We start from the raw sequence: 20,736 nt of genomic DNA, 5'->3' as shown, positions 1-20,736 counted from the left end.
CAATTTACAAATTAATTATCTTGGAATTATAATTAAATCTAATATAAAAGACTCAATAACAGTAAATTATAATAATTTAATAGACAGTTACTAAAATGATTATTAATTGGAACATTTTTTTACAATGGAAGATAGATTTACTTCAATAAAAATGAGAATGATATCAAAAATATTCTCCCTCCTAAAAAATGTTTAAGAAATTAAATTCTATACTTCTTAATTTTCTCTGGTCCCCCAATAAACCAAGAATATCCTTTGACTGGCATGTTAAAAGTTGGCAAGAAAGTGGAACAAGTTTTCTAAATGCTGAATTATGTTCTAAATCCATAATTCTCAATTTAATATATATGGGGTTAAACTCCTCTTACCAATCAACTTGGAAATCCATTCATGAAAGATTACTAAATAATAACAGCTATATTGTAGAATATTTCTGTAAATTTGGCATTAATAAATTTTACTGGATCTTGAAAGACTTATGTTTAAATGAAAAGAAAAATACTATTCTTCTCCGTTCACTGATTATATCCTTATAAATTTAAAAGATTCATGAATTTTAATTATATAGTTAAACATTTATTGTTTTATTGTTCCCTATATCAACTACTGTGGTTTATTTGGGCACTTTTAATATAAACAAAATGCTAGACCTTAGAAATGCAAATTTAATGTTATGGTACCAATTCATAATCGAAAATAAATCACATAATACAGATAATCTTCTTGCAAGAATCTTGTAAAAAGTATGATAGTGATAAAATCAAAACCTCCATGGATTTTCAAACAAAACATATTCCAAAGATACTGGAGTTTTTTTTTTTTTTTCTTCAGAATCAACAGTAACTCAAATAAAAATAAATCACATATATCAGTAATTTATAAAATAATAACCAAAGAGTTTGGTTCCACGGATTCATTATTTTGGAATTACTCAACTAAGATTAATAATAAGGCCTTGTCTGATGAAGATAAATGCTTAATTTGTAAATCTGTGGAAAACTCTACTTTTTCTTTTTACTGGAAATATATACTTGGTGATTTCTTCACAGACCTTTTTTAACTCCACATAAAGCAGCTTTAATATATAACTATGGGAAAATTAATTGCTGGAGGTGTAATGTTGTCTCTAATGCAGATTGGTTTCATATGATACTGGATTATAAAATAGTAACTCTTATTTGGGTTGACTTTAGAAATTTTGCCCATGCTTTGTGGACAGATAATTGTATCATTTCTAACTCCTTGATCTTATTTAATGCTTCAGTTCCAGATTCCATTCCTAGGATGCAGGTGCTTCTCATTTGGTCCATTTTAGCTCAAGCAACAAAGAGTCACAAAGAATTGGAAATGTAAAACTATTCTTTCTTTCACTAAATTCATTAATTTAGCAAAAATTTCTGTCAAAATGACGTGATTTACTTGATAAATTTTAATGATTTAGTTTTCTGTGTTTGATTTTGTTGTGGACATCTGTAAATAGTTATGTTTTTATTCTATTTATCTTTAAATAATTTTGTAAAATCTTTATTTTAAAATTAATAAATGTTAAAAAAACCTAGGTCTGACAGCAATGTCTCCTCCAAAGGCTAAGTCTTATAGGCCTCACAACACCTTCAACTAGCTGGTTTACCAGCTATCTACACAATCACACCCAGTCTGTAAAATGGAATGAGCCCCACTACACATTCCTTCCTATCCCTACAGCAGTCCCCCGGTCTCCATGCTTGGACCAATACTTTTCAATATCGTCATTAATGACATGGACAAGGAATCAAAACCTGCCACCATAATACAATATGGTGATGACTCAACTTTAGTTTGGTAAGCGTCAAATATTCCCACCTTAGAAACCATCACACTGAGAGCTTTAATCTCAATAGAAAACTGGCTAAACAAATCTTAATTGCTCTTAAACCCCAACAAAACCAAACTAATGCAATTCCGTCCTAAAAACATAAATCAAAACAACATTTGCATTAATATTATCTCCTCAAACACAAAAACTGAAAACGTCACTAACACAAAATTACTAAGATTTGTCACTAATAAGTTAAAATTTTATATAAAAATACAAACTATAAAGCACCTACAACAAAATTAACAAATTTGCCTGCAGTCTCCCAAACCACATTACTGCACTGTGCTCAATACCCTCAACTGGATTGAACTTCCTCAACACATCACACTCTCTAAGTTACCCGCAGCACACAAAATACTTCACCACACACTTAAAACATCCCTGCTGTCAAATCCGACCCAATGGCATGTACTACAGTGCAATAAAAAGGATTTGCTCCCTTCCTGATTTCTTATTTCTTTGCATGTTTGTCACACTTAAATGTTTCAGATCAAACAAATTTAAATATTAGACAAAGATAACCCAAGTAAACACAAAATGCAGGTTTTAAGTGATGATTTTATTTATTAAGGGAAAAATAAACTCTCCAAAGTAATTGCTCCTTAAACCTAATAACTGGTTGTGACACCGTTATTGGCAACAACTGCAATCAACCATTTGCGATAACTGGCAATGAGTCTTTTACATCGCTTTTAAGGAATTTTGGCCCACTCTTCTTTGCAGAATAGTTTTAATTCAGCCATATTGGAGGGTTTCCGAGCAAGAACTGCATTTTTAAGGTCATGCCACAGCATCTCAACTGGATTCAAGTCTGGACTTTGACTAGGCTACTCCAAAACCTGCATTTTGTTTTTTTTAAGCCATTCAGAAGTGGACTTGCTGGTGTGTTTTGGATCATTGTCCTGCTGCAGAACCCAAGTGCACTTTGGCTTGAGGTCATGAACTGATGGCTGGTCATTGTCCTTCAGGATTTTTTGGTAGAGAGCAAAATTCATGGTTCCATCATTCACAGCAAGTGGTCCAGGTCCAGAAGCAGCAAAGCACCCCCACACCATCACACTACCACCACCATGTTTGACTGCTGGCATGATGTTCTTTTTCTGAAATGCTGTGTTACTCCTATGCCAGATGTAATGGGATGCACACCTCCCAAAAAGTTAAACTTTTGTTTTGTCAGTCCACAGAATATTTTCCCAAAAGTCTTGGGGATCATCAAGATGTTTTTTGGCAAAAGTGAGATGAGCCTTTATGTTCTTTTTGGTCAGCAGTGGTTTTCACCTTTAAACTCTGCATGCATGGCATTTTTGCCCAGTCTCTTTTTTACTGTTGAGTCATGAACACTGACCTTAACTGAGGCAAGTGAGGCCTGCAGTTCTCTAGATGTTGTTCTGGGTTCTTTTATGACCTCTTGAATGAGTCGTTGCTGTGCTATTGGGGTAATTTTTGTAGGCTGGCCACTCCTGGGAAGGTTCACCACTGTTCCATGTTTTCTCCATTTGTGGATAATGGCTCTCACCACAGTTTGCTGGAGTCCCAAAGCTTTAGAAATGGCTATGTAACCTTTTCCAGACTGATAGATGTCAATTACTTTGTTTCTCATCTGTTCCAGAATTTCTGTAGATCGTGGCATAATGTCTTCCTTTTTGGGATCTTTTGGCCTACTTCACTTTGTCTGATAGGTCCTATTTAAGTGATCCAGTGATTTAACAGGTCTGGCAGTAATCAGGCGTGGGTCTGGCTAGTGAAATGGAACTCAGCTTTCCCAAAAATGTGATTAACCAAAGTTACTTCATGATTTAACAAGAGGGGAGGCAATACGTTTTCACATAGGACCATGTAAGTTTGGATATTTTTTTCCTTAATAAATAAAATCAACACTTAAAAACTGCATTTTGTGTTTACTTGGATTATCTTTGTCTAATATTTAAATTTCTTTGATGATCTGAAAATTTAAGTGTGACAAACATACAAAGAAATAAGAAATCAGGAAGGGGCAAATACTTTTTCATTGTACTGTAAATAGAACCCTAAGATCCTCATAATTTAAACTAACTTTTGCTAATAAATCTAATAATTATTATAATGACTTGTTATTCTCTCTCACCATCTCCAGGAGACAAGGGACAAACTTCAAGACTACATCAGGCTTTTAAATAACCCTCAACAATTCATTTCCACCTTAAATATCACCTGGCAGCTAAAACTATACAACTGTACCCACACATACAGTTTGAAGTATACAATCTTAACTCTGTCCAATATGGCTACTATTCAAGTGTATTAATATAGCATTTTTTATTCTACTCACAGTATCTTGAAAACATGCATTTTCTTAATCTGTTATGCTTTGTAAATAATGTTTGTTGACAGTTTTTCTTTTGAATTGTCAAAAATATATTAATATCCTTTTTGCAGCTTTTCTCCACGAGACTGCGTTGAAAAATGGGCATTTCATTTCCCAAACCAACTTTCCTGGTAAACAAAAGACCACAGTAACAGTCCTCAGAATTTGAACAGGCGCCCAAGAATGAATGGATTTAATAAATAACATGCAATTTATTCATGTTTTGCAAATGAAAGGATCAATTTTTCAATAAGATATTAATTATTTCCAAAGCTTCAAAGATGCATTTACTAAACTAAATCTGGTTTCTAACTTTGATGCTTTAGACTATGTGTTTTAAATAAACGTACTTTAAAACCCTGCTATATGGATGACAATGTGGAAAAATTTCATCCTATATGCAGGTCATTGCATTACACTTCAACTACAGAATCTCCCTTTGGTGCAAAAGTGCATAATGTTGCATAAACGTGGGAGCCAAGAGCAGCAATAGCCATTCAGAATAATAGACCAGTAGGGATTCTCATTTGTCGATGACTTTATGAAGATGATGTGGTTAAATGCACTTTTTGTTCTTGTTTTTCGTCTTCTTGTGACCAACAAGCCTCCCTGTCCCATTTGTTCCCTATGAGTCAAGTGTCATGTCCTGCTCTCAGGAGGAGAGCCAAGCAATGAACAGTGGTGCTGTCATCCATGCTGTTCTCATTTTCTCTCTCTCTTTTTTAGTAACTAACTACACATGCCTATTAAGTTGTCTTAGGGTTTTGCATGTAATGGGCATCTGCTAGGGCATGTCACTTGATTCAACAGGTGGCACAACCCCTTAAGATTGTTCTGCCCTCCTCAAAGTCAACCCTCTAATATGGTCTCTGGTCTCTAAGGGGCAGACTCTACCACAGGACCATGCCCTCAAGACATGCTCATTCACATCCTTATGCCCTGGCCTAGCCATGTCACTCTTCCCTTCATCCTGTTAGCTCTAACAGGTGCCCAAAAAATTGAACTCTGGACATTTCAGTCATAGTCAGGGGGCCAGAGCTTTATCCGTCTATGCCAATGAAACAGGTAAATAATGCAGATAATGGTATTAATGAGGTGCATTGGATTCAGGGAAACGCATTTTAAATGAGATGCAGGATTTAGTACATCTTTTACATGTGGATATGTTAACCGAATAATTAATCCTTTTTTAACTCTCCCCACAAATATGCCATTATTATTTTTAAATGGCATTACCAACAAATGTTCTCTGATCCAATACAACAAAATTAACATAAGACACATTTGCATAAAAAATAACTTAACTATAAAAATATATATGGCGGCTTAAAAACTGCATTAAAAAATCATCTCAGAGTTAGATTAGAAAAGCACCCTTCAGATAGCCCATTCACAACCATATATAATATAAAGCTCATATTCAGCAGGCTATAGTCCTAAGAGTGTGTTTTCAGTCAAGGGATACCATATATAGGTAGCCAGATCAGAAGGGAAATTTGCAAAGAAAGGAGGAGTGGAAGAGGAGTAAAAAAGTACCCCATCCACTGTCTAGACCTAAGTAGACTCAAAAATGGTGTGGGGGGCAGAAGGCTTTAGGTACCTCAGTGCAGCCCAGGACACCCATAAGAAAGAAGGAACAGCAGAAGGGATCATGTGAGAGAGAGAAAGAGATTGTGCTGGAATGTATTATAATAGTGGATATTAAAGCAGCTCACTGCTGCAGTACTGTACTTTTCATTTGTATCACTGCTGCTATAGTTTAGTTTTTACTACTGGGATGATTCACAGAGTTCAAGGAAGATTGGGTGGTGGTGGCCTGAGAGGTGTGGCTGAAGTGCAGCATGTCTTATAAGATAGCCATAGCCAAACATTCCCTGACTCTGGAGTGAATGTATGGCCAGTCATTGAATATAATCCCCCCCCCCCTGGCATGGACTGTCCACACACTTAACTCAACCTGAATGATCATAAAGTTTTCTCACCAAGAAAATCAATGGCCTAAATTCATAAGAAATACATTGATCATCTCAAAGCCTTGCCCCTCTTCTTGGTATCATACAGGCTGCTACAGGGCAGCGTCTGCATCACAGAGACTCAACAGATCCTATCCTCTTAGATCTTCTGCACATCCACAATTCTGGTATAAACACCTGCTTAAGAGATCTTAATCTCTTCTGCAACTTTAAAAAGAGCATGTTGTAGGGACATATGTATCTCAGAGAATTCTATTTCCTTAGAATCATTTTCCTTTCTTCATAAAACAAAATACTTTTCTTGCTCTTTTCAAACATAATTTAGATGAATGGATGAGAAAGTGCAAAGTCATCCCTGTAGTAGCAAACTTGACCATTATGGAAAAGGCTAAAATGGAAATGTTCTGGTGCTCAGCGTTAATTTGTATTTAAATTACAAAGGCAAAAAACTTTATGGGAATGCATGGCTAGGCTTCTAAAGATCTTCTAGGGTCAATAGCCTAATAGGAATATATGAGCCTATGAAAAGGGTATTTGTACCAGCCCGTCTATCCAGTTAAAATGGTAAGTAAATACATAGTTTTGAAAAGCTGCTATGCAAAACATTTTGATTTCATTACTAAGCATTTTTGCAAGCCGAAAGACAAAAAACAACAACTAAGCATTTTTGCAACTCACCACAAAATGTGTTCCCTCTACTTTGCATACAAAATATTTCAGGTATGGCACTCCAGGTCTCCATTTTACTACTATGGAACCTTTGAGTAAGCAAGTTAACTAGAATGCTTTTCTTGGCATCCATTGAAAATAAGCCTTGACCTAGTTATACAACACCTCAACAAAATACATAAAAACATTCTAGAAGAATAGAAACTATCCCTTTCAAACTATTTTGTATAATGTAATAAAAATATATGGATGAAAGTTTTTTCTGCAGGCCTGTTCTGTAATCAACATGAAAAAACTTGCTTTGTAAAGTCCACTTTCTATGTGAGAATCATTTTTAGTAAGTAGCATCACCCTTATGAAATAACCAATGATGATTTCAGCTAGCAGACAGATTAAGATCTCACTGTCTAAGTGCTTAATTGCTTTTAAAGAGATGACCAGAGTGTGGAAAACACATTTATGCAATTCATTATGCCAAAATTGCCAAATGGTTAATCTGTTCAGTCATCACCTCAGAAACTCCTTACCTTATTTTGGGCGATACAGGTTCAGTTTGCATTGCACACACAAGACACAGCCCTGTATATGAAATAAAAAGAAAAAAGGTCGACTTGAGGAGAGGCACATTTTATTTCAAACACACAGTTCACCTCAAAATGTGCAGTTGTTCTTCATTATGAACTTGCTGTTACAGTTTGTTCTGTTATACACTGAGGCATTACACAATTTTAGATTACTAATACTTAACACACGAAATGCAGCATTTTTATAACAGTAATCATTTTAACCATCAATTACTTTCTACGATTGATAGCAGTCTACCTGGATCACTTCCTAAAATAAATCTCCACGCCTAAAGTTCATAGCTCAAGTGATCAATACAAAAATATGGACGCTAAGTTTCAAACTGATCACACAGGCAATAGCGAAAATTGCTGTTTAACTAGCATTGTATTTTGACGGAAGGCTTTACACTTCATTGTTGAAGGTTGCCTATCCCCCTCCGCACATTCCTGCTACTTACACAAACTCCAATATTACTATAACTGTACCTCAGAATAAAGAGAATACTCAGAGCTATAATAGTTTCAGAGTTTTACATTTAGACAAAAATCTCACATTTGTGTTCACACTTTACAATGTCAAACATTTCTGTGCCAAACAACCGTCTTCATTCCTTAAACTAAATATAGGTATTTGTAAAGCAATGCATCACTGCAACATTTTCATCAATTATGCTTCCAAGATCCCAAAAACAAGCAATAACAGTGATTTTTAAACATTCGGCATGGTATAGAAAGATATGACTGAAGAATATGATTTTGTCAGCTTTCGATCACTTAGACAAGTAAATAAGTTTGAAATGGCTTAACATATCTCTTAAGAAACTCAGAGAATTGCAAATTAAAACAAATAAAAGACTTTGGTGGGTTCCACCAACAAGCTCCTCTTAACTTCTGTAGTAAACTGAATTGCTTTTTTTCTGAATCTATTGAAATTCTTACTATACAATGGTGTAGGAATGACTGCTATTATTTCTCCGTTATGAAAATTAGCATTTTGACACAGAAACTGAAGACTACTACAAAATTAAATTTGTCAGTGTAGTATCTGCTTCTCCAATGTGCATATTAGAAAAAATAAGACATTTGAGTATACACAGTAGCAAAGCCTCCAATGAACTTACCCTGTGTGTACAAAACAAAGCAATTCAAGGCAACACAATTTTCTTTATTGAAGAACAAGAAAATTAGCCGAGATCATTTGTTAGTATTTTGAATTGTGTATCCATCCTGACCAATGAAACAATTGCAAAGCACATCAAATTTACATGGGAATGCAATATTATACACTACATTTTTTTATAAAGTGAATTACATACATACTAAACAAAATTGGTTACATACAATTATCTCACATTACATTACATTATAGCAGTGCATTTGGCAAGGAGTGATTTCTATAGAAAGTTTAACCATATCCACCAAATTTCTGCAAACATGTACTAACTTCATTATAGTCAAAACCATGCCTGTAATCTTGTCTGGTTATAAGGTGCCCAAATAAAAGGTTAAATAAATATAAGAACTACTTACAGCTATATAATTATTTGTTGTATATGTAGCCCAAGGACAACAGGTTATAGAAACATTTTGAGACTCATGATGAATTTTTCAGGATGCATTTTTTCTTTATTAATTAAATTAATTTATTTATTTACATTTGTTAATTTACATTTGTTTTCTGGGAAATTCCGACTGGACACAGGTCATTTTTCAGTGGAGACCCAGGGAGAAAAGCTCCACAGAAAGCAATACAAGCAATATCCAAAGCAATATCCATAGTAAACATGAACAACAAGGTTGTATGAAGAAAAAGAAGTTATGTACCTACCATAACGTTCCATGTTAGTTGTCTTCATCTCGCCTTCCTTCTGGCTGTTTGGATTCGGAGCCGATCCTTGGCTCCGACTCGGCCATCTTTTATAGCTCGACAGTTGTTTACTGGCTCGAGGCTACCCTTTATCTAAGCATGCCCAGCATCTGCTACCCAGATCTCATTTGTGATAGCGCACACTAGACATAAGTAGAGTAACCAGTTCCTAAAAACTGGTTGTCCAGTACACCTAAACAAGGAAAGAGTTATAAATTACCTGGCATGTGAAGTAATAAAAGATGCCCAGCCAGTGAAAACAAAAGGGAACTCCTCAAAATCCTCTAGGAAGGGGGAAGGAGGGAGGGACACAAGAAGGAAGGCGAGATGAAGACAACTAACATGGAACATTATAGTGGGTACATAACTTCTTTATGTTAAGTTGTCCATCTCGCATTCATTCTTGCTGTTTGGGACACCATCCCTAGCACCTAAAATCCCAGGTGGCTCATTGGAACAGATTCTTCAGAACGGTAGAACCAAAGGAAGCTCTGCTCCAGTAGACCATATCTACCTTGTAATGAGAGATAAAAGTGTGAGGGTTTGCCCAAGTGGCAGCTGCACAGATTGAGTCTATGGGCAACCTAAACTGAAAAACTACAGAGGTGGCTAATGCTCTAGTGGAATGACCTTTTGGTTTAGCTGGTAGCTCTTTATTTTGTAACTGATAAATAAAGGCAATAGTATCAGATAACCCTCTGGATAAGGTCACTTTAGAAACTGGAAGGCCTTGTTTGTTGAAAGCATAAGAAAGAAATAACTTGTCTGACTTTCTTAGTTCCTTAGTTCTATGGAGGTAAAAACGCAATTGTCTGTGCACATCCAATTCTGCTTTGTTGCTGTGATTAGGAAAGAAAACTGGGAGATCTATTGATTGATTTAAATTGTTCTCTGAGCAGACTTTAGGAATAAAGGATGGATTGGTCCTCAGAGAAACTCTGTCCTTGTGAAACACCAGGTAAGGAGGATGAACACAGAGGGCTTGAAGTTCTTAGACACGTCTAGCTGAAGTGATAGCAACCAGAAAAAGTGTCTTCCAAGAAAGAAATTTTAAAGAACATGATGCTGCCGGTTCAAAGGGAGGCAAAATTAAGGAAGCTAAAACTAAACTGAGATCCCAAGGAGCAGGAGGATTACTAACTGGGGGTCTAAGAAGAGATGTTCCTTTCATAAAGGCCTTGCAGAGCTTACGAGACATTATGCTAGAATTAAACATACCAATATGAAAATTAGAAATGGCAGCAAGTTGTACTCTAATGGTAGCGAAAGCCGCACCAGACTGAAAAAGCTGTGCTAGAAATTCAAGAATTTCATGGACTGGGGCTGAGAAAGGATCCAAATTTCTAGATTCTGCCCAGTAAGAAAACCGTTTCCATTTATTAGCATATGTTTTCTTCATAGTAGACTTATGTGAGGAAACAATAATATCACGGACTGCTGGGGAGATATTGGAAAGCCTGGCTAAGGTTGGAAGTGGAGTAACCAAGCTGTGAGCTAGAGAGTTTGAAGGGATTGGTGCAACAAGCCTGATTGGTGAATTAGAAGATCTGGAACTGGGTCCAGAATGCACTGTTGATCCAGAAGGTGGAGGTGTAGGAACGGGAACCATATCTGTCGAGGCCAATATGGGGCAATGAGGATCATTTTGCAACCCAATGATTTTGCTTTCTGTATGAGTCTTGGAATTAGGGGAAAAGGGGGGAAAGTGAGCATCTCTGGGTATATGACCTGGAACAGGAAGTAGGGAGAAGTAGCTGCTGCATTTGTTGTTGAGAGGAGTGGCAAATAGGTTGCAGCAAGGCTGTCCCCATTTGTGGAAGATAAGATCCGCAACTTCCTGATTCAGGACAATTGGATGTGCTCGATAGATCTTCAGGACGCGTACTACCATATCAAGATGGAGAGACGCTCCAGGAGATTTCTTTGCTTCCGGGTAGGGGCCATTCGCGAGGCATGAGGATAGCTCTGCTGAGCCTGTCCACTATGATGTTGGATTTCCCAGGGATGTGCATTGCTATCAGAAAACGTTGGGAGGAAATTGCCCATTGCCACAGTTTGAGTGCTTCTTGACACAAGGAGTAAGACATGGTCCTGCCCTGTTTGTTGATGTACCACACCACTGACATGTTGTCCGTTTGGACTGCAATGGTCCCAGAAGGAAGAGAGTCTTGAAGGGCTTGCAACACTAGGAGAACCGCTCTCATTTCTAGGACATTGATATGCAGATGGTAATCATGAGGTTGCCATGTGCCTTGGACTGTCCTGCCTAGATAATGCCCCCCCCCACCCTATCAGGGAGGCGTCCGTGGTCACTGTGGCTACCGGAGGGGGTTGTATGAAAGGTCTGCCCTGAATTACTAGTGGGGAGACCATCCACCAAGAAAGGTGCATTTTGCATGTTTCTGTGATCAGGATCATATGAGACATGGGTAGTTCCTGGAAAGACCACTGCGTAAAAAGAAGCCACTGAAGGATTCTCATGTGGAAACGCGCTAATGGGGCAAGAAGAATGGCAGCTGCTATGGAGCCTAGAGATTGGAGGACATGTCTGACTTGAACCCTTTTGCTCTGCATTAGAATTAACACTTGTTGTTGAATAGTGGAAACTCTTGCCTGTGGTAATCTTGCAAACATTTCTTTTGTGTTTAATTCTGCTCCTATGTATGTGATAGACTGACAGGGCAACAAGGCAGATTTTTCAAAATTTACTGTAATGCCTAGTTGAGTGCATGATGTGATTGTATAATCCCGTGCCTCTAAGAGTTGACACTTGGTGGTAGCAGTCAGGAGCCAGTCGTCTAGATAGGGAAACACCTGGAATCCTTGACGCCTCAGGTGAGCCGTGACTACTGCCATACACTTGGTGAACACCCTGGGGGCTGAGGTGAGACCAAAGGGCAGAGCTCTGAACTGGTAATGAATGGCCCCTACCCGGAAGCAAAGAAATCTCCTGGAGCATCTGTCCATCTTGATATGGTAGTACGCGTCCTGAAGATCTATCGAGCACATCCAATTGTCCTGACCCAGAAAAGGGAAAATGGACTGCAGTGTCACCATCCGGAACTTTTCTTTTTGTACAGATTTGTTAAATCTGCTGAGATCCAGTATTGGTCTCCAGTCCCCTGTCTTTTTTGGTACTAAAAAGAATCTTGAGTAAGTTCCGGATCCTAGTTGGTCTGCAGGGACTTCTTGAATTACTTTTTTTTCTAGCAGTCTTGAAACTTCTGTGACTGCTTGATCCCTTAGATTGGGTGAGACATCTGGGATGGGCTTTTTTGTTTCTATGGAGGATTGATGGAAGAGAATTTTGTAACCTCCGGATATGACGGATAGTATCCATCTGTCTCTTGTTATATTTTGCCAGGCTTTTGGGTACAGCAAAAGTCTTCCCCCAATTGCCTCCAGAGGTGAGCAGTCAGACAACCCTTCAGGGGTGCTGTAAGGGCTTGGCAGAGAAGGTTTTTCTGTCACCCTGGTTTTGCGGTCCCCCTCTGCCATGAGGGCAGCATCTGTTATTGTTGTTTCCCCCTCTGCCCCTGGGGTAAAAATCACCATGTGTGTCAGGCAAGGGTCCCTGGGATTTTTTGAACCACATCTTTCTGCTCTTCTGACCCTTGGGATAAGGTCTGGAAGGAGTGGAAAAATGGACTCCCACGGCAGAGAGAGTCTTGCCTTCCTGCTCACACCTGGTCAACGTGTCTTTCACCTGAGGCCCAAAGAGAAAGGAGCCATCAAAGGGAGTATTGGTGAAGGACGCTCAAAAGGGTTCCGCAAACTGACACAGCCGCATCCAAGCATGTCTCCTGAGAGCCACACCTGTCCCTGCAGCTCTGCTCGCTCCATCGGCTGCATAGGTAATCAGCCTCATGGAGGAGTTGACTATGGAATTGAGTCACAAGCTGAGAAGCTACTTTGGCTGGTGCTCCCTCAGCTGTAGGATCTTGAAGGGTATTTCCAAGCTCTTTCAGGAGATCCCTTTGAAGACGTGTAAAATGGCATAGATAGTTCAGGGACCTCATTGAAAAGGTCGCTGAAGCAAACATTCACTTTCTATATCTGTCCATTGTCCAAGACTCTTTGTTCAGAGGATAAACAGATGAAGAGGTTTCTGCTAACTCTTTCTTGGTGGCTGCTGCTACCACCATGGCATCAACGGGCACATCTTTGGAGAAGAATTGCTTGTCCTGGGGGGCTGTAATAAATTTGTTTGGTCTCCTCGGAGTAGGTTCCACAGAATCTGGAGCTGACCAAGCCTTTCGAGCAACTACAGACATGAGTGGATCGAAAGGAGGAGATACCCAGGAAGGTGGAAGGTCAGGAACCAAATGCGTCCAGATGTACAGACTCATCCTCAGTAGGGGCTAGGGAAGTCCAGAGAAGAGAGGTAAAAAAGGTGAGTCATTAGTCAGGAGTAGTGCAAGGACATAACCAGTGGCTTTTTAAGTGGGTTTTAGTTTAGCTTTGAAGTGATAGCATGAAGGTAGTGTGGTTATAGAGGGAAAAGAGTATTCCATAACTTGGATATTATGCAGGAGAAAAACGCTTCTCCAGCTGGGTTCTTGGCCTTGGTTACGTGAAGTTGATTTTTACTGCTGGAGCATAGTGGCCTAGTGGTAGAGTAGGGCTGGAGAAGGTTTTGAAGGGAAGGGACTTTTGAGGGTGGTTTTTTAATTTGTGAGTGAGGGAGAGTTAATTGAGGCAAAGAAGTTGAGGGAGTTCAAACCAGTCAAGTTCTCTAAGTGAGATACAGTGGTGGCTGCAATAGGATGACCCAGTAGCAAATTTAGTGATTTTGTTGTAGCAAGCCTCTAACTTGTTTAGGTCAGTTTGTCTAAGATTGGTAAGTACAGGAGAGGCGTAGAGTAAAGTTGAGATGAGTTGGGAATTGGCAACAGAAATTCTGGCTGTTTTGGTGAGGAATTTCTTATTTGTATTTAATGTCCCTAGTTTTTGTGAACTTTTTTTATGGTTAGAGAAATGTGAGTGCCAAATCTAAGATGGTTGTCTATCTCAATGCCAAATAGTTTGGTGTGTTCTGTTGGGAAGATGATGGTATTGTTGTTGGCTAGAATACTGAAGTGGGGGTTGGTTAGGTTAGATTTAGTGGGTTGGAAGATAAGGAGTTTTGTCTTGTTAGGGTTGAGTATTAGCTGGGCATTAGATATCCAGACTTCAGCAGAGGGAAAAGGCTTCTTGTGTGATCGTATGGAGTTCAGGTATAGTTGTGGATGAGCAGATGAGGGTGGAGTCATCTGCATACTGTATGAGAGTGGCCTGCTTGGTGGCTGTGAATAGATCATTGGTGAAGAGTGAGAATAGTAGTGGTCCAAGATGAAGCCTTGGGGAACACCAAGTGTGACAGGAAGTCGAGGTGCTAGGTTATTATGCCACACAATGGATTGTTGGTGGCCTTCTAGATACCTGTGAAACCAGTCTGTAGCTGAGTGTGAAAAGGATAGGTTAGTGAGAACAGAGAGTAGTTGTTTGTGCGAGAATGTCGAAAGCCTTAGACAGGTCCGGGAATATGGCAGAAGAGAACAGACTGTTATTTTTGTGATGGAGGATAGTGTTAGTGAAAGACAGCAAGGCAGTAGTGGTGCTGTTGAATGGCCTGAAGCCATGTTGGCTGCTGGAAAGGAGGTTATTAGTTTGTAAGTAGTCTAGGACTTGAGAGCAAATGCATTTCTCAAGTATCTTAGAAAGTGGAGGAAGGATGGCTATGGGGCGGTAATTGGAGAGTTCAGTGGAGGAGCCACCTTTATGGAGGGGTATTATGTGGGATATTTTCCACAGTGAAGGGACATAGCATTCTGATACGGACCGGTTTATCAAGATAGAGACTGGATAGGCTAGGGCTTCGGCTGCTACTTTTGGTATTCGCAGGGGAAGTTGTCAGCAGTTAGTTTTGTAGGCTTAAACTTTAACAGAAGTTTTTTTTTTTTATTTATTTTGGAGGTGGGTACTGGAGAAAATGAAAAGACAGTGGACAGAGTATTTGGTTTTGATGTGGGGAACAGGTTGTGTTGTTTAGCCAAAGACAGAATGGATTCAGTAAAGTGTTTATTGAAAGAGGCAGCAATACTGTTGGATGAGGGGAGAGAGGTAGGTGGGGGGGGCAACTTTACCTGGGTGAAGAATGGAGTTTATAGAGGACCAGAACTGCTTAGGGTTGTGTTGGGAGGAGTTTACGGCAGACTGGTAATATTGGGTTTTGTCATACTTTATTTGTTTTTTGACCCTATTGTGCAATTCTAGGAATGACTGTCTTGAGGATGAGGTGTTGGTTAGGCGCCAGTGTTCCCATGCCTTGTCCCTGACTTTCATTAGTGACCTAGTGCCTTTTTGTAGCAAAGAGGCATACTGTGTCTTGACTCTGGCATTTTTTATGGGGGCATGTGTGTTTAGGATGTTTAGGAAGGTGAAATTGTCCATACTTTAAGGAAGCATCTTGTGTTTCAGGTTTACACTGATCAGTACCAAATGCAGCAAAGATCTAATTAACATTTTTTGTTGTTGAGGTTGTTAAAAGACACAAAATGTTTGATTCCTTTTCAAAGTTACTTATTAAAATATTAAGTCAAAATGTACTGTGCAAGCACAGAAATGGAAAAGATTAATTTAGAAACATATCAAGGAAAGAGCAGGAATACAGGAAACATTATCACATGAAAATATGTCAAATAAATAAAACATAAAAGATTTACCTGGAAAAATAAATATGAAGAAACCACTGATACCACCAATTAGGGTGATGACGTCACTTATGTCAGGAACAAACATAGCAATAAGCATCGTTGCTAGAATCCAGCTCACTGTCAGTGTAATCCTCACAAAGGTTTCATACCATTCACTGATAATTGCATACTTGCGCTTGTAGGTCAACCATACATCATTTAGAACAGACCTGAAATATACAAAGATTGATGCATTATAGTGCTGACAGTCTTCAAATGGAATATATTTTACTGACATTTTTTACCTATATGCATTTTTTTATCAAACTTCCCCCTTCTAATCTACAACCCATTCATTTCTCTGAAAAAAAATATCCCCAGTGCAGAAGAAAAAAAAACATCTGGAGGGAAATCATCTAGGTAGCCAGAGAGATGGTTTAGGCCTCTGTCAACATTCAGGCAACGGGTGTGGTGACTGATACAAGCACCCCATCAGCAGGGGACCTCCTACTCCATGTGTGCATAATCATACAGACTATTGATGATGGCTCTACTGATGACGGCTATCACCAGTTTGCAATGGCTAAGCCCACTTCCCCAGTCCTGGCTGTTCTTGTTGCCAGGTAAGCATCAGTTTTTATATTAGCAATTAGCTGAACAAAATCATGTCACACTACCAGTAGGAATGGCAAACCTGTATCTCAGTCCCCTCCTCTACTGCTTAGCTCTTTTAGAAGCAGAGGATCTATTAAAATTTGGGTAATCTGGATTGCAATCTGAGTTTAACCCCTCAATGCCACAGACCCAGGAATTTCTAAGAATTATTTTTGTATTACTACACATGCAGATAGAAAATTAAATGCCTTCAACAGTGAACCATATGAATAACAAAATATGTATTTATCAACAGGTAACAAAAAAGAAAAGGAATGGCTTATGTACGCTTGACACCATGTTTTCAGGTTAGGATTATGCAGTAAATCACACTTTGGGAATTGTAAGCAAGTCTGAGAAGTAATTGGAAACTGTTATTTTATCTTTACTAAATTCAAATATGTTGATCGCTTGGCATTGTAGTTGTCTTCTGCAGAAGCTTTTGAAGGAGTGACATTATGGGGATAAATAGAACAAAAACAAAAAGTGGAGTGGGAAAAGGAATGTACAATTCATATGAGAAATGCACTAAAAGGGGGGTTATAAATTTCTGAGCAGATAGCAAGAATGGCTATAACATGCTCAGTGTCTACTAAAACAAATGATGTTATGTAGTACAATCTTGCCTATATTCTTACCCGTGGGTTCGGAGCCGAACCTCGGCTCCGACTCGGCCATACTCTAGCTTGAAGTCTTCAATTGGCTTGTAAGAGGTATCCCATGCTGCAATGCGCCTATCCCCCAGATCTCATTTGCCCCTCATACAGCTCGGACATGGTCTCGCTCTTGGCCATGGCTAAGTACAAATTTCTACTATTTGTTCGAGTTAGTAGCTCCAAAAGCTATTTTAATAGCTAGTGTGTGTGTGTTTTTACTTCTAACAGTTTATTGACCTTTTCTGGTATCCCGTTCCCTTGATGTTTACGGGCTAGGCCCGTTTCGGTTAGAGGACCTAGTCCTCCCCTGTTTTTTTTCTGTTGTTCTTGTTCTGATTGTGTAGCAGGTTAATCCCCCTTGTCAGCGGGTTCCTTGTGGTGTGACTGTTTGTTGTTTCCCTGTTTTTTCCTGGGCTACGCCTGTTTAACTTAGAGGACCTAGTCCTCCCTGTGGTTACCTCGCAGTCTCTAGGCTGTTTAAATTAGTGGCTTTAGATTCCCGAGTTTCTTTGATTTCTGTGGTGAAGGTGCCCCTACTGTTTTCCCCTGTGTGTGTGTGTTCTTGTCTCAACATGTCTAAGGAGTCTAAAGAGCACAGGCCTTTGGGCTTCAAAAATTGTAAGTATAACAACAAAATGTCTTTGATGGAGGGGCACTCTGTGTGCATGTATTGCTTGCGGGCTATTAATTTACAGGAAGCCTGCTTGTTCTGTCATGCTTTCAGCCCCCGTGTGCTGCAAGAGAGGAAGAACAAGCTAATTTTAAGAGGATTCCTGAAACCTTCTTTTGAAGAGGATTTGGAAAGATCCTCCAGTTCCAAGTCTTCTCCTTCCAAATCAGACAAAAAGATGGAGAAAAAATCATCTAAGAAGCACTCTTTGGCTCTGTCAGTCTCCTCAGAGCCGGCGGAGAAAATTATTAAAACTACAATTGCTTCTTCGGCTCCACTGGCTTCAGGGCCGACAGAAAACAGTGCTTCGATGATGTCTACATCAGCTCCAGGTTTATTGGGGCCGGTGTCAGATTTGTCAGCTCGGAGCCAGTCTCCAGTTTTTCGACTGGTCTCCCTGACTCATAGGTCTCACTCTATAGGGAGATCCAGATCCCCGACCATGTCCTCTAGATCCTCCAGGACACTTTCCGATGACAATGTCGATAGAGTGGTGAAGAAACTGCTCCAGTCATCTGTGCTGGCTAAATTGCTTTCGGCTCCAGCCCAGTCAGTTCCAGAGCCTGTCCTCCCTTCATCTTTGGCTGTTCCTCCTCTGGACCTTTCTGTGTCAGTTCCATCTGATGCCTCGAGATCGGCTCCAGTTGCCCCTTCTGGCATCTCTGCTCTGACCCCGTCAGTGCCGTCCATGGGGTTCAGGGTTCACAGCTTGCCGGTCAGAGCCAAGAGGGAGGTATCAGGTCAATATTCTTTGGCTCCAAGCCTTCTTCTCGGAACTTCGGCTCGGGTGAGTGTGGACTCGACATCGGCTTCGGACCTTATTTCCTTGGCTCAGAGGCTGTCTTCTGTGGTTAGTCGACCTTCGGAGCTGGGGGGATCAGCTTTCGAGGTCATGAGGAGTGGGATGGCCAGGTCATCAGCTGCATCTTAAGGTACCAACACTCTTCCCCCTCCAGCACCGATATCAGTCTCAGATCACCCTCTATCAAGGGACAGTGGAGACCTAAGGCCTCAGGATACCTCCCTGAGTGGTTCCCAGCTTTCTGAGGCCTCCCTGGATTTTTTACCCGAGGAGCCACCCAGAAAGAGTGTGTGCAAGAGGAAACACATTGACTCCCAAGATGAGTCTCTCACATCTGACACCGACCTCGAGGAGTCAGAGGGGTCCCCTAAGTCATCTTCTGAGGATATCTTTTTCAGATATCTTGGAAATACTGAGACAGAGAGGTGACTGGCCATCTAAAGCCCCTTCTGAGGAGGAGTCAGTGTTTCTGAAAACTTGAAGTCTGATCTGGGACATGATTAATATTTATTAACTCTGGGATTGTCTTAAGGTAATAAACAGGGAAGGGGAAGGGAGAACAAGGGTGTGAGCAGGCAGTTCTTTGTACTGCTGCTAATGAGCCAAAGCAAGACAAGTATGTGTTAAGAACAATCACAATTGACCAAGTTTCAAAGTTACTTATTAAAATATTAAGTCAAAATGTACTGTGCAAGCACAGAAATGGAAAAGATTAATTTAGAAACATATCAAGGAAAGAGCAGGAATACAGGAAACATTATCACATGAAAATATGTCAAATAAATAAAACATAAAAGATTTACCTGGAAAAATAAATATGAAGAAACCACTGATACCACCAATTAGGGTGATGACGTCACTTATGTCAGGAACAAACATAGCAATAAGCATCGTTGCTAGAATCCAGCTCACTGTCAGTGTAATCCTCACAAAGGTTTCATACCATTCACTGATAATTGCATACTTGCGCTTGTAGGTCAACCATACATCATTCAGAATAGACCTGAAATATACAAAGATTGATGCATTATAGTGCTGACAGTCTTCAAATGGAATATATTTTACTGACATTTTTTACCTAAATGCATTTTTTTATCAAACTTCCCCCTTCTAATCTACAACCCATTCATTTCTCTGAAAAAAAATATCCCCAATGCAGAAGAAAAAAAAACACATCTGGAGGGAAATCATCTAGGTAGCCATAGAGATGGTTTAGGCCTCTGTCGACATTCAGGCAACGGGTGCGGTGACTGATACAAGCACCCCATCAGCAGGGGACCTCCTACTCCATGTGTGCATAATCATACAGACTATTGATGATGGCTCTACTGATGATGGCTATCACCAGTTTGCAATGGCTAAGCCCACTTCCCCAGTCCTGGCTGTTCTTGTTGCCAGGTAAGCATCAGTTTTTATATTAGCAATTAGCTGAACAAAATCATGTCACACTACCAGTAGGAATGGCAAACCTGTATCTCAGTCCCCTCCTCTACTGCTTAGCTCTTTTAGAAGCAGAGGATCTATTCAAATCTGGGTAATCTGGATTGCAATCTGAGTTTAACCCCTCAATGTCACAGACCCAGGAATTTCTAAGAATTATTTTTGTATTACTATACATGCAGATAGAAAATTAAATGCCATCAACAGTGAACCATATGAATAACAAAATATGTATTTATCAACAGGTAACAAAAAAGAAAAGGAATGGCTTGGGTACGCTTGACACTATGTTTTCAGGTTAGGATTATGCAGTAAATCACACTTTGGGAATTGTAAGCAAGTCTGAGAAGTAATTGGAAACTGTTATTTTGTCTTTACTAAATTCAAATATGTTGATCGCTTGGCATTGTAGTTGTCTGCTGCAGAAGCTTTTGAAGGAGTGACATTATGGGGATAAATAGAACAAAAACAAAAAGTGGAGTGGGAAAAGGAATGTACAATTCATATGAGAAATGCACTAAAAGGGGGGTTATAAATTTCTGAGCAGATAGCAAGAATGGATA

General features: G+C 39.5%; 1 protein-coding gene across 1 annotated transcript in view; it reads right to left on the bottom strand.

The window, feature by feature from the left end:
- LOC122810357 (putative sodium-coupled neutral amino acid transporter 8) overlaps positions 1-20,736 on the bottom strand; it is a 572,913-nt gene that overhangs the window by 56,543 nt on the left and 495,634 nt on the right. The window contains exons 8-9 of the mRNA XM_044081938.1: positions 15,982-16,181; positions 7,372-7,423 (exon numbers count right to left, since the gene is read on the bottom strand). Of these exons, the coding sequence (XP_043937873.1) occupies positions 7,372-7,423; positions 15,982-16,181 (252 nt within the window). The remainder of the gene's footprint in view (positions 1-7,371; positions 7,424-15,981; positions 16,182-20,736) is intronic.

Source organism: Protopterus annectens, chromosome 8.part1 (assembly GCF_019279795.1).
Source record: "Protopterus annectens isolate FY-2018-M chromosome 8.part1, PAN1.0, whole genome shotgun sequence".
NCBI classification, from domain to species: Eukaryota; Metazoa; Chordata; order Ceratodontiformes; family Protopteridae; genus Protopterus; species Protopterus annectens.
The sequence above is the reverse complement of the archived record's forward strand: the minus strand, read 5'-3'. Positions and strand labels throughout refer to the sequence as shown.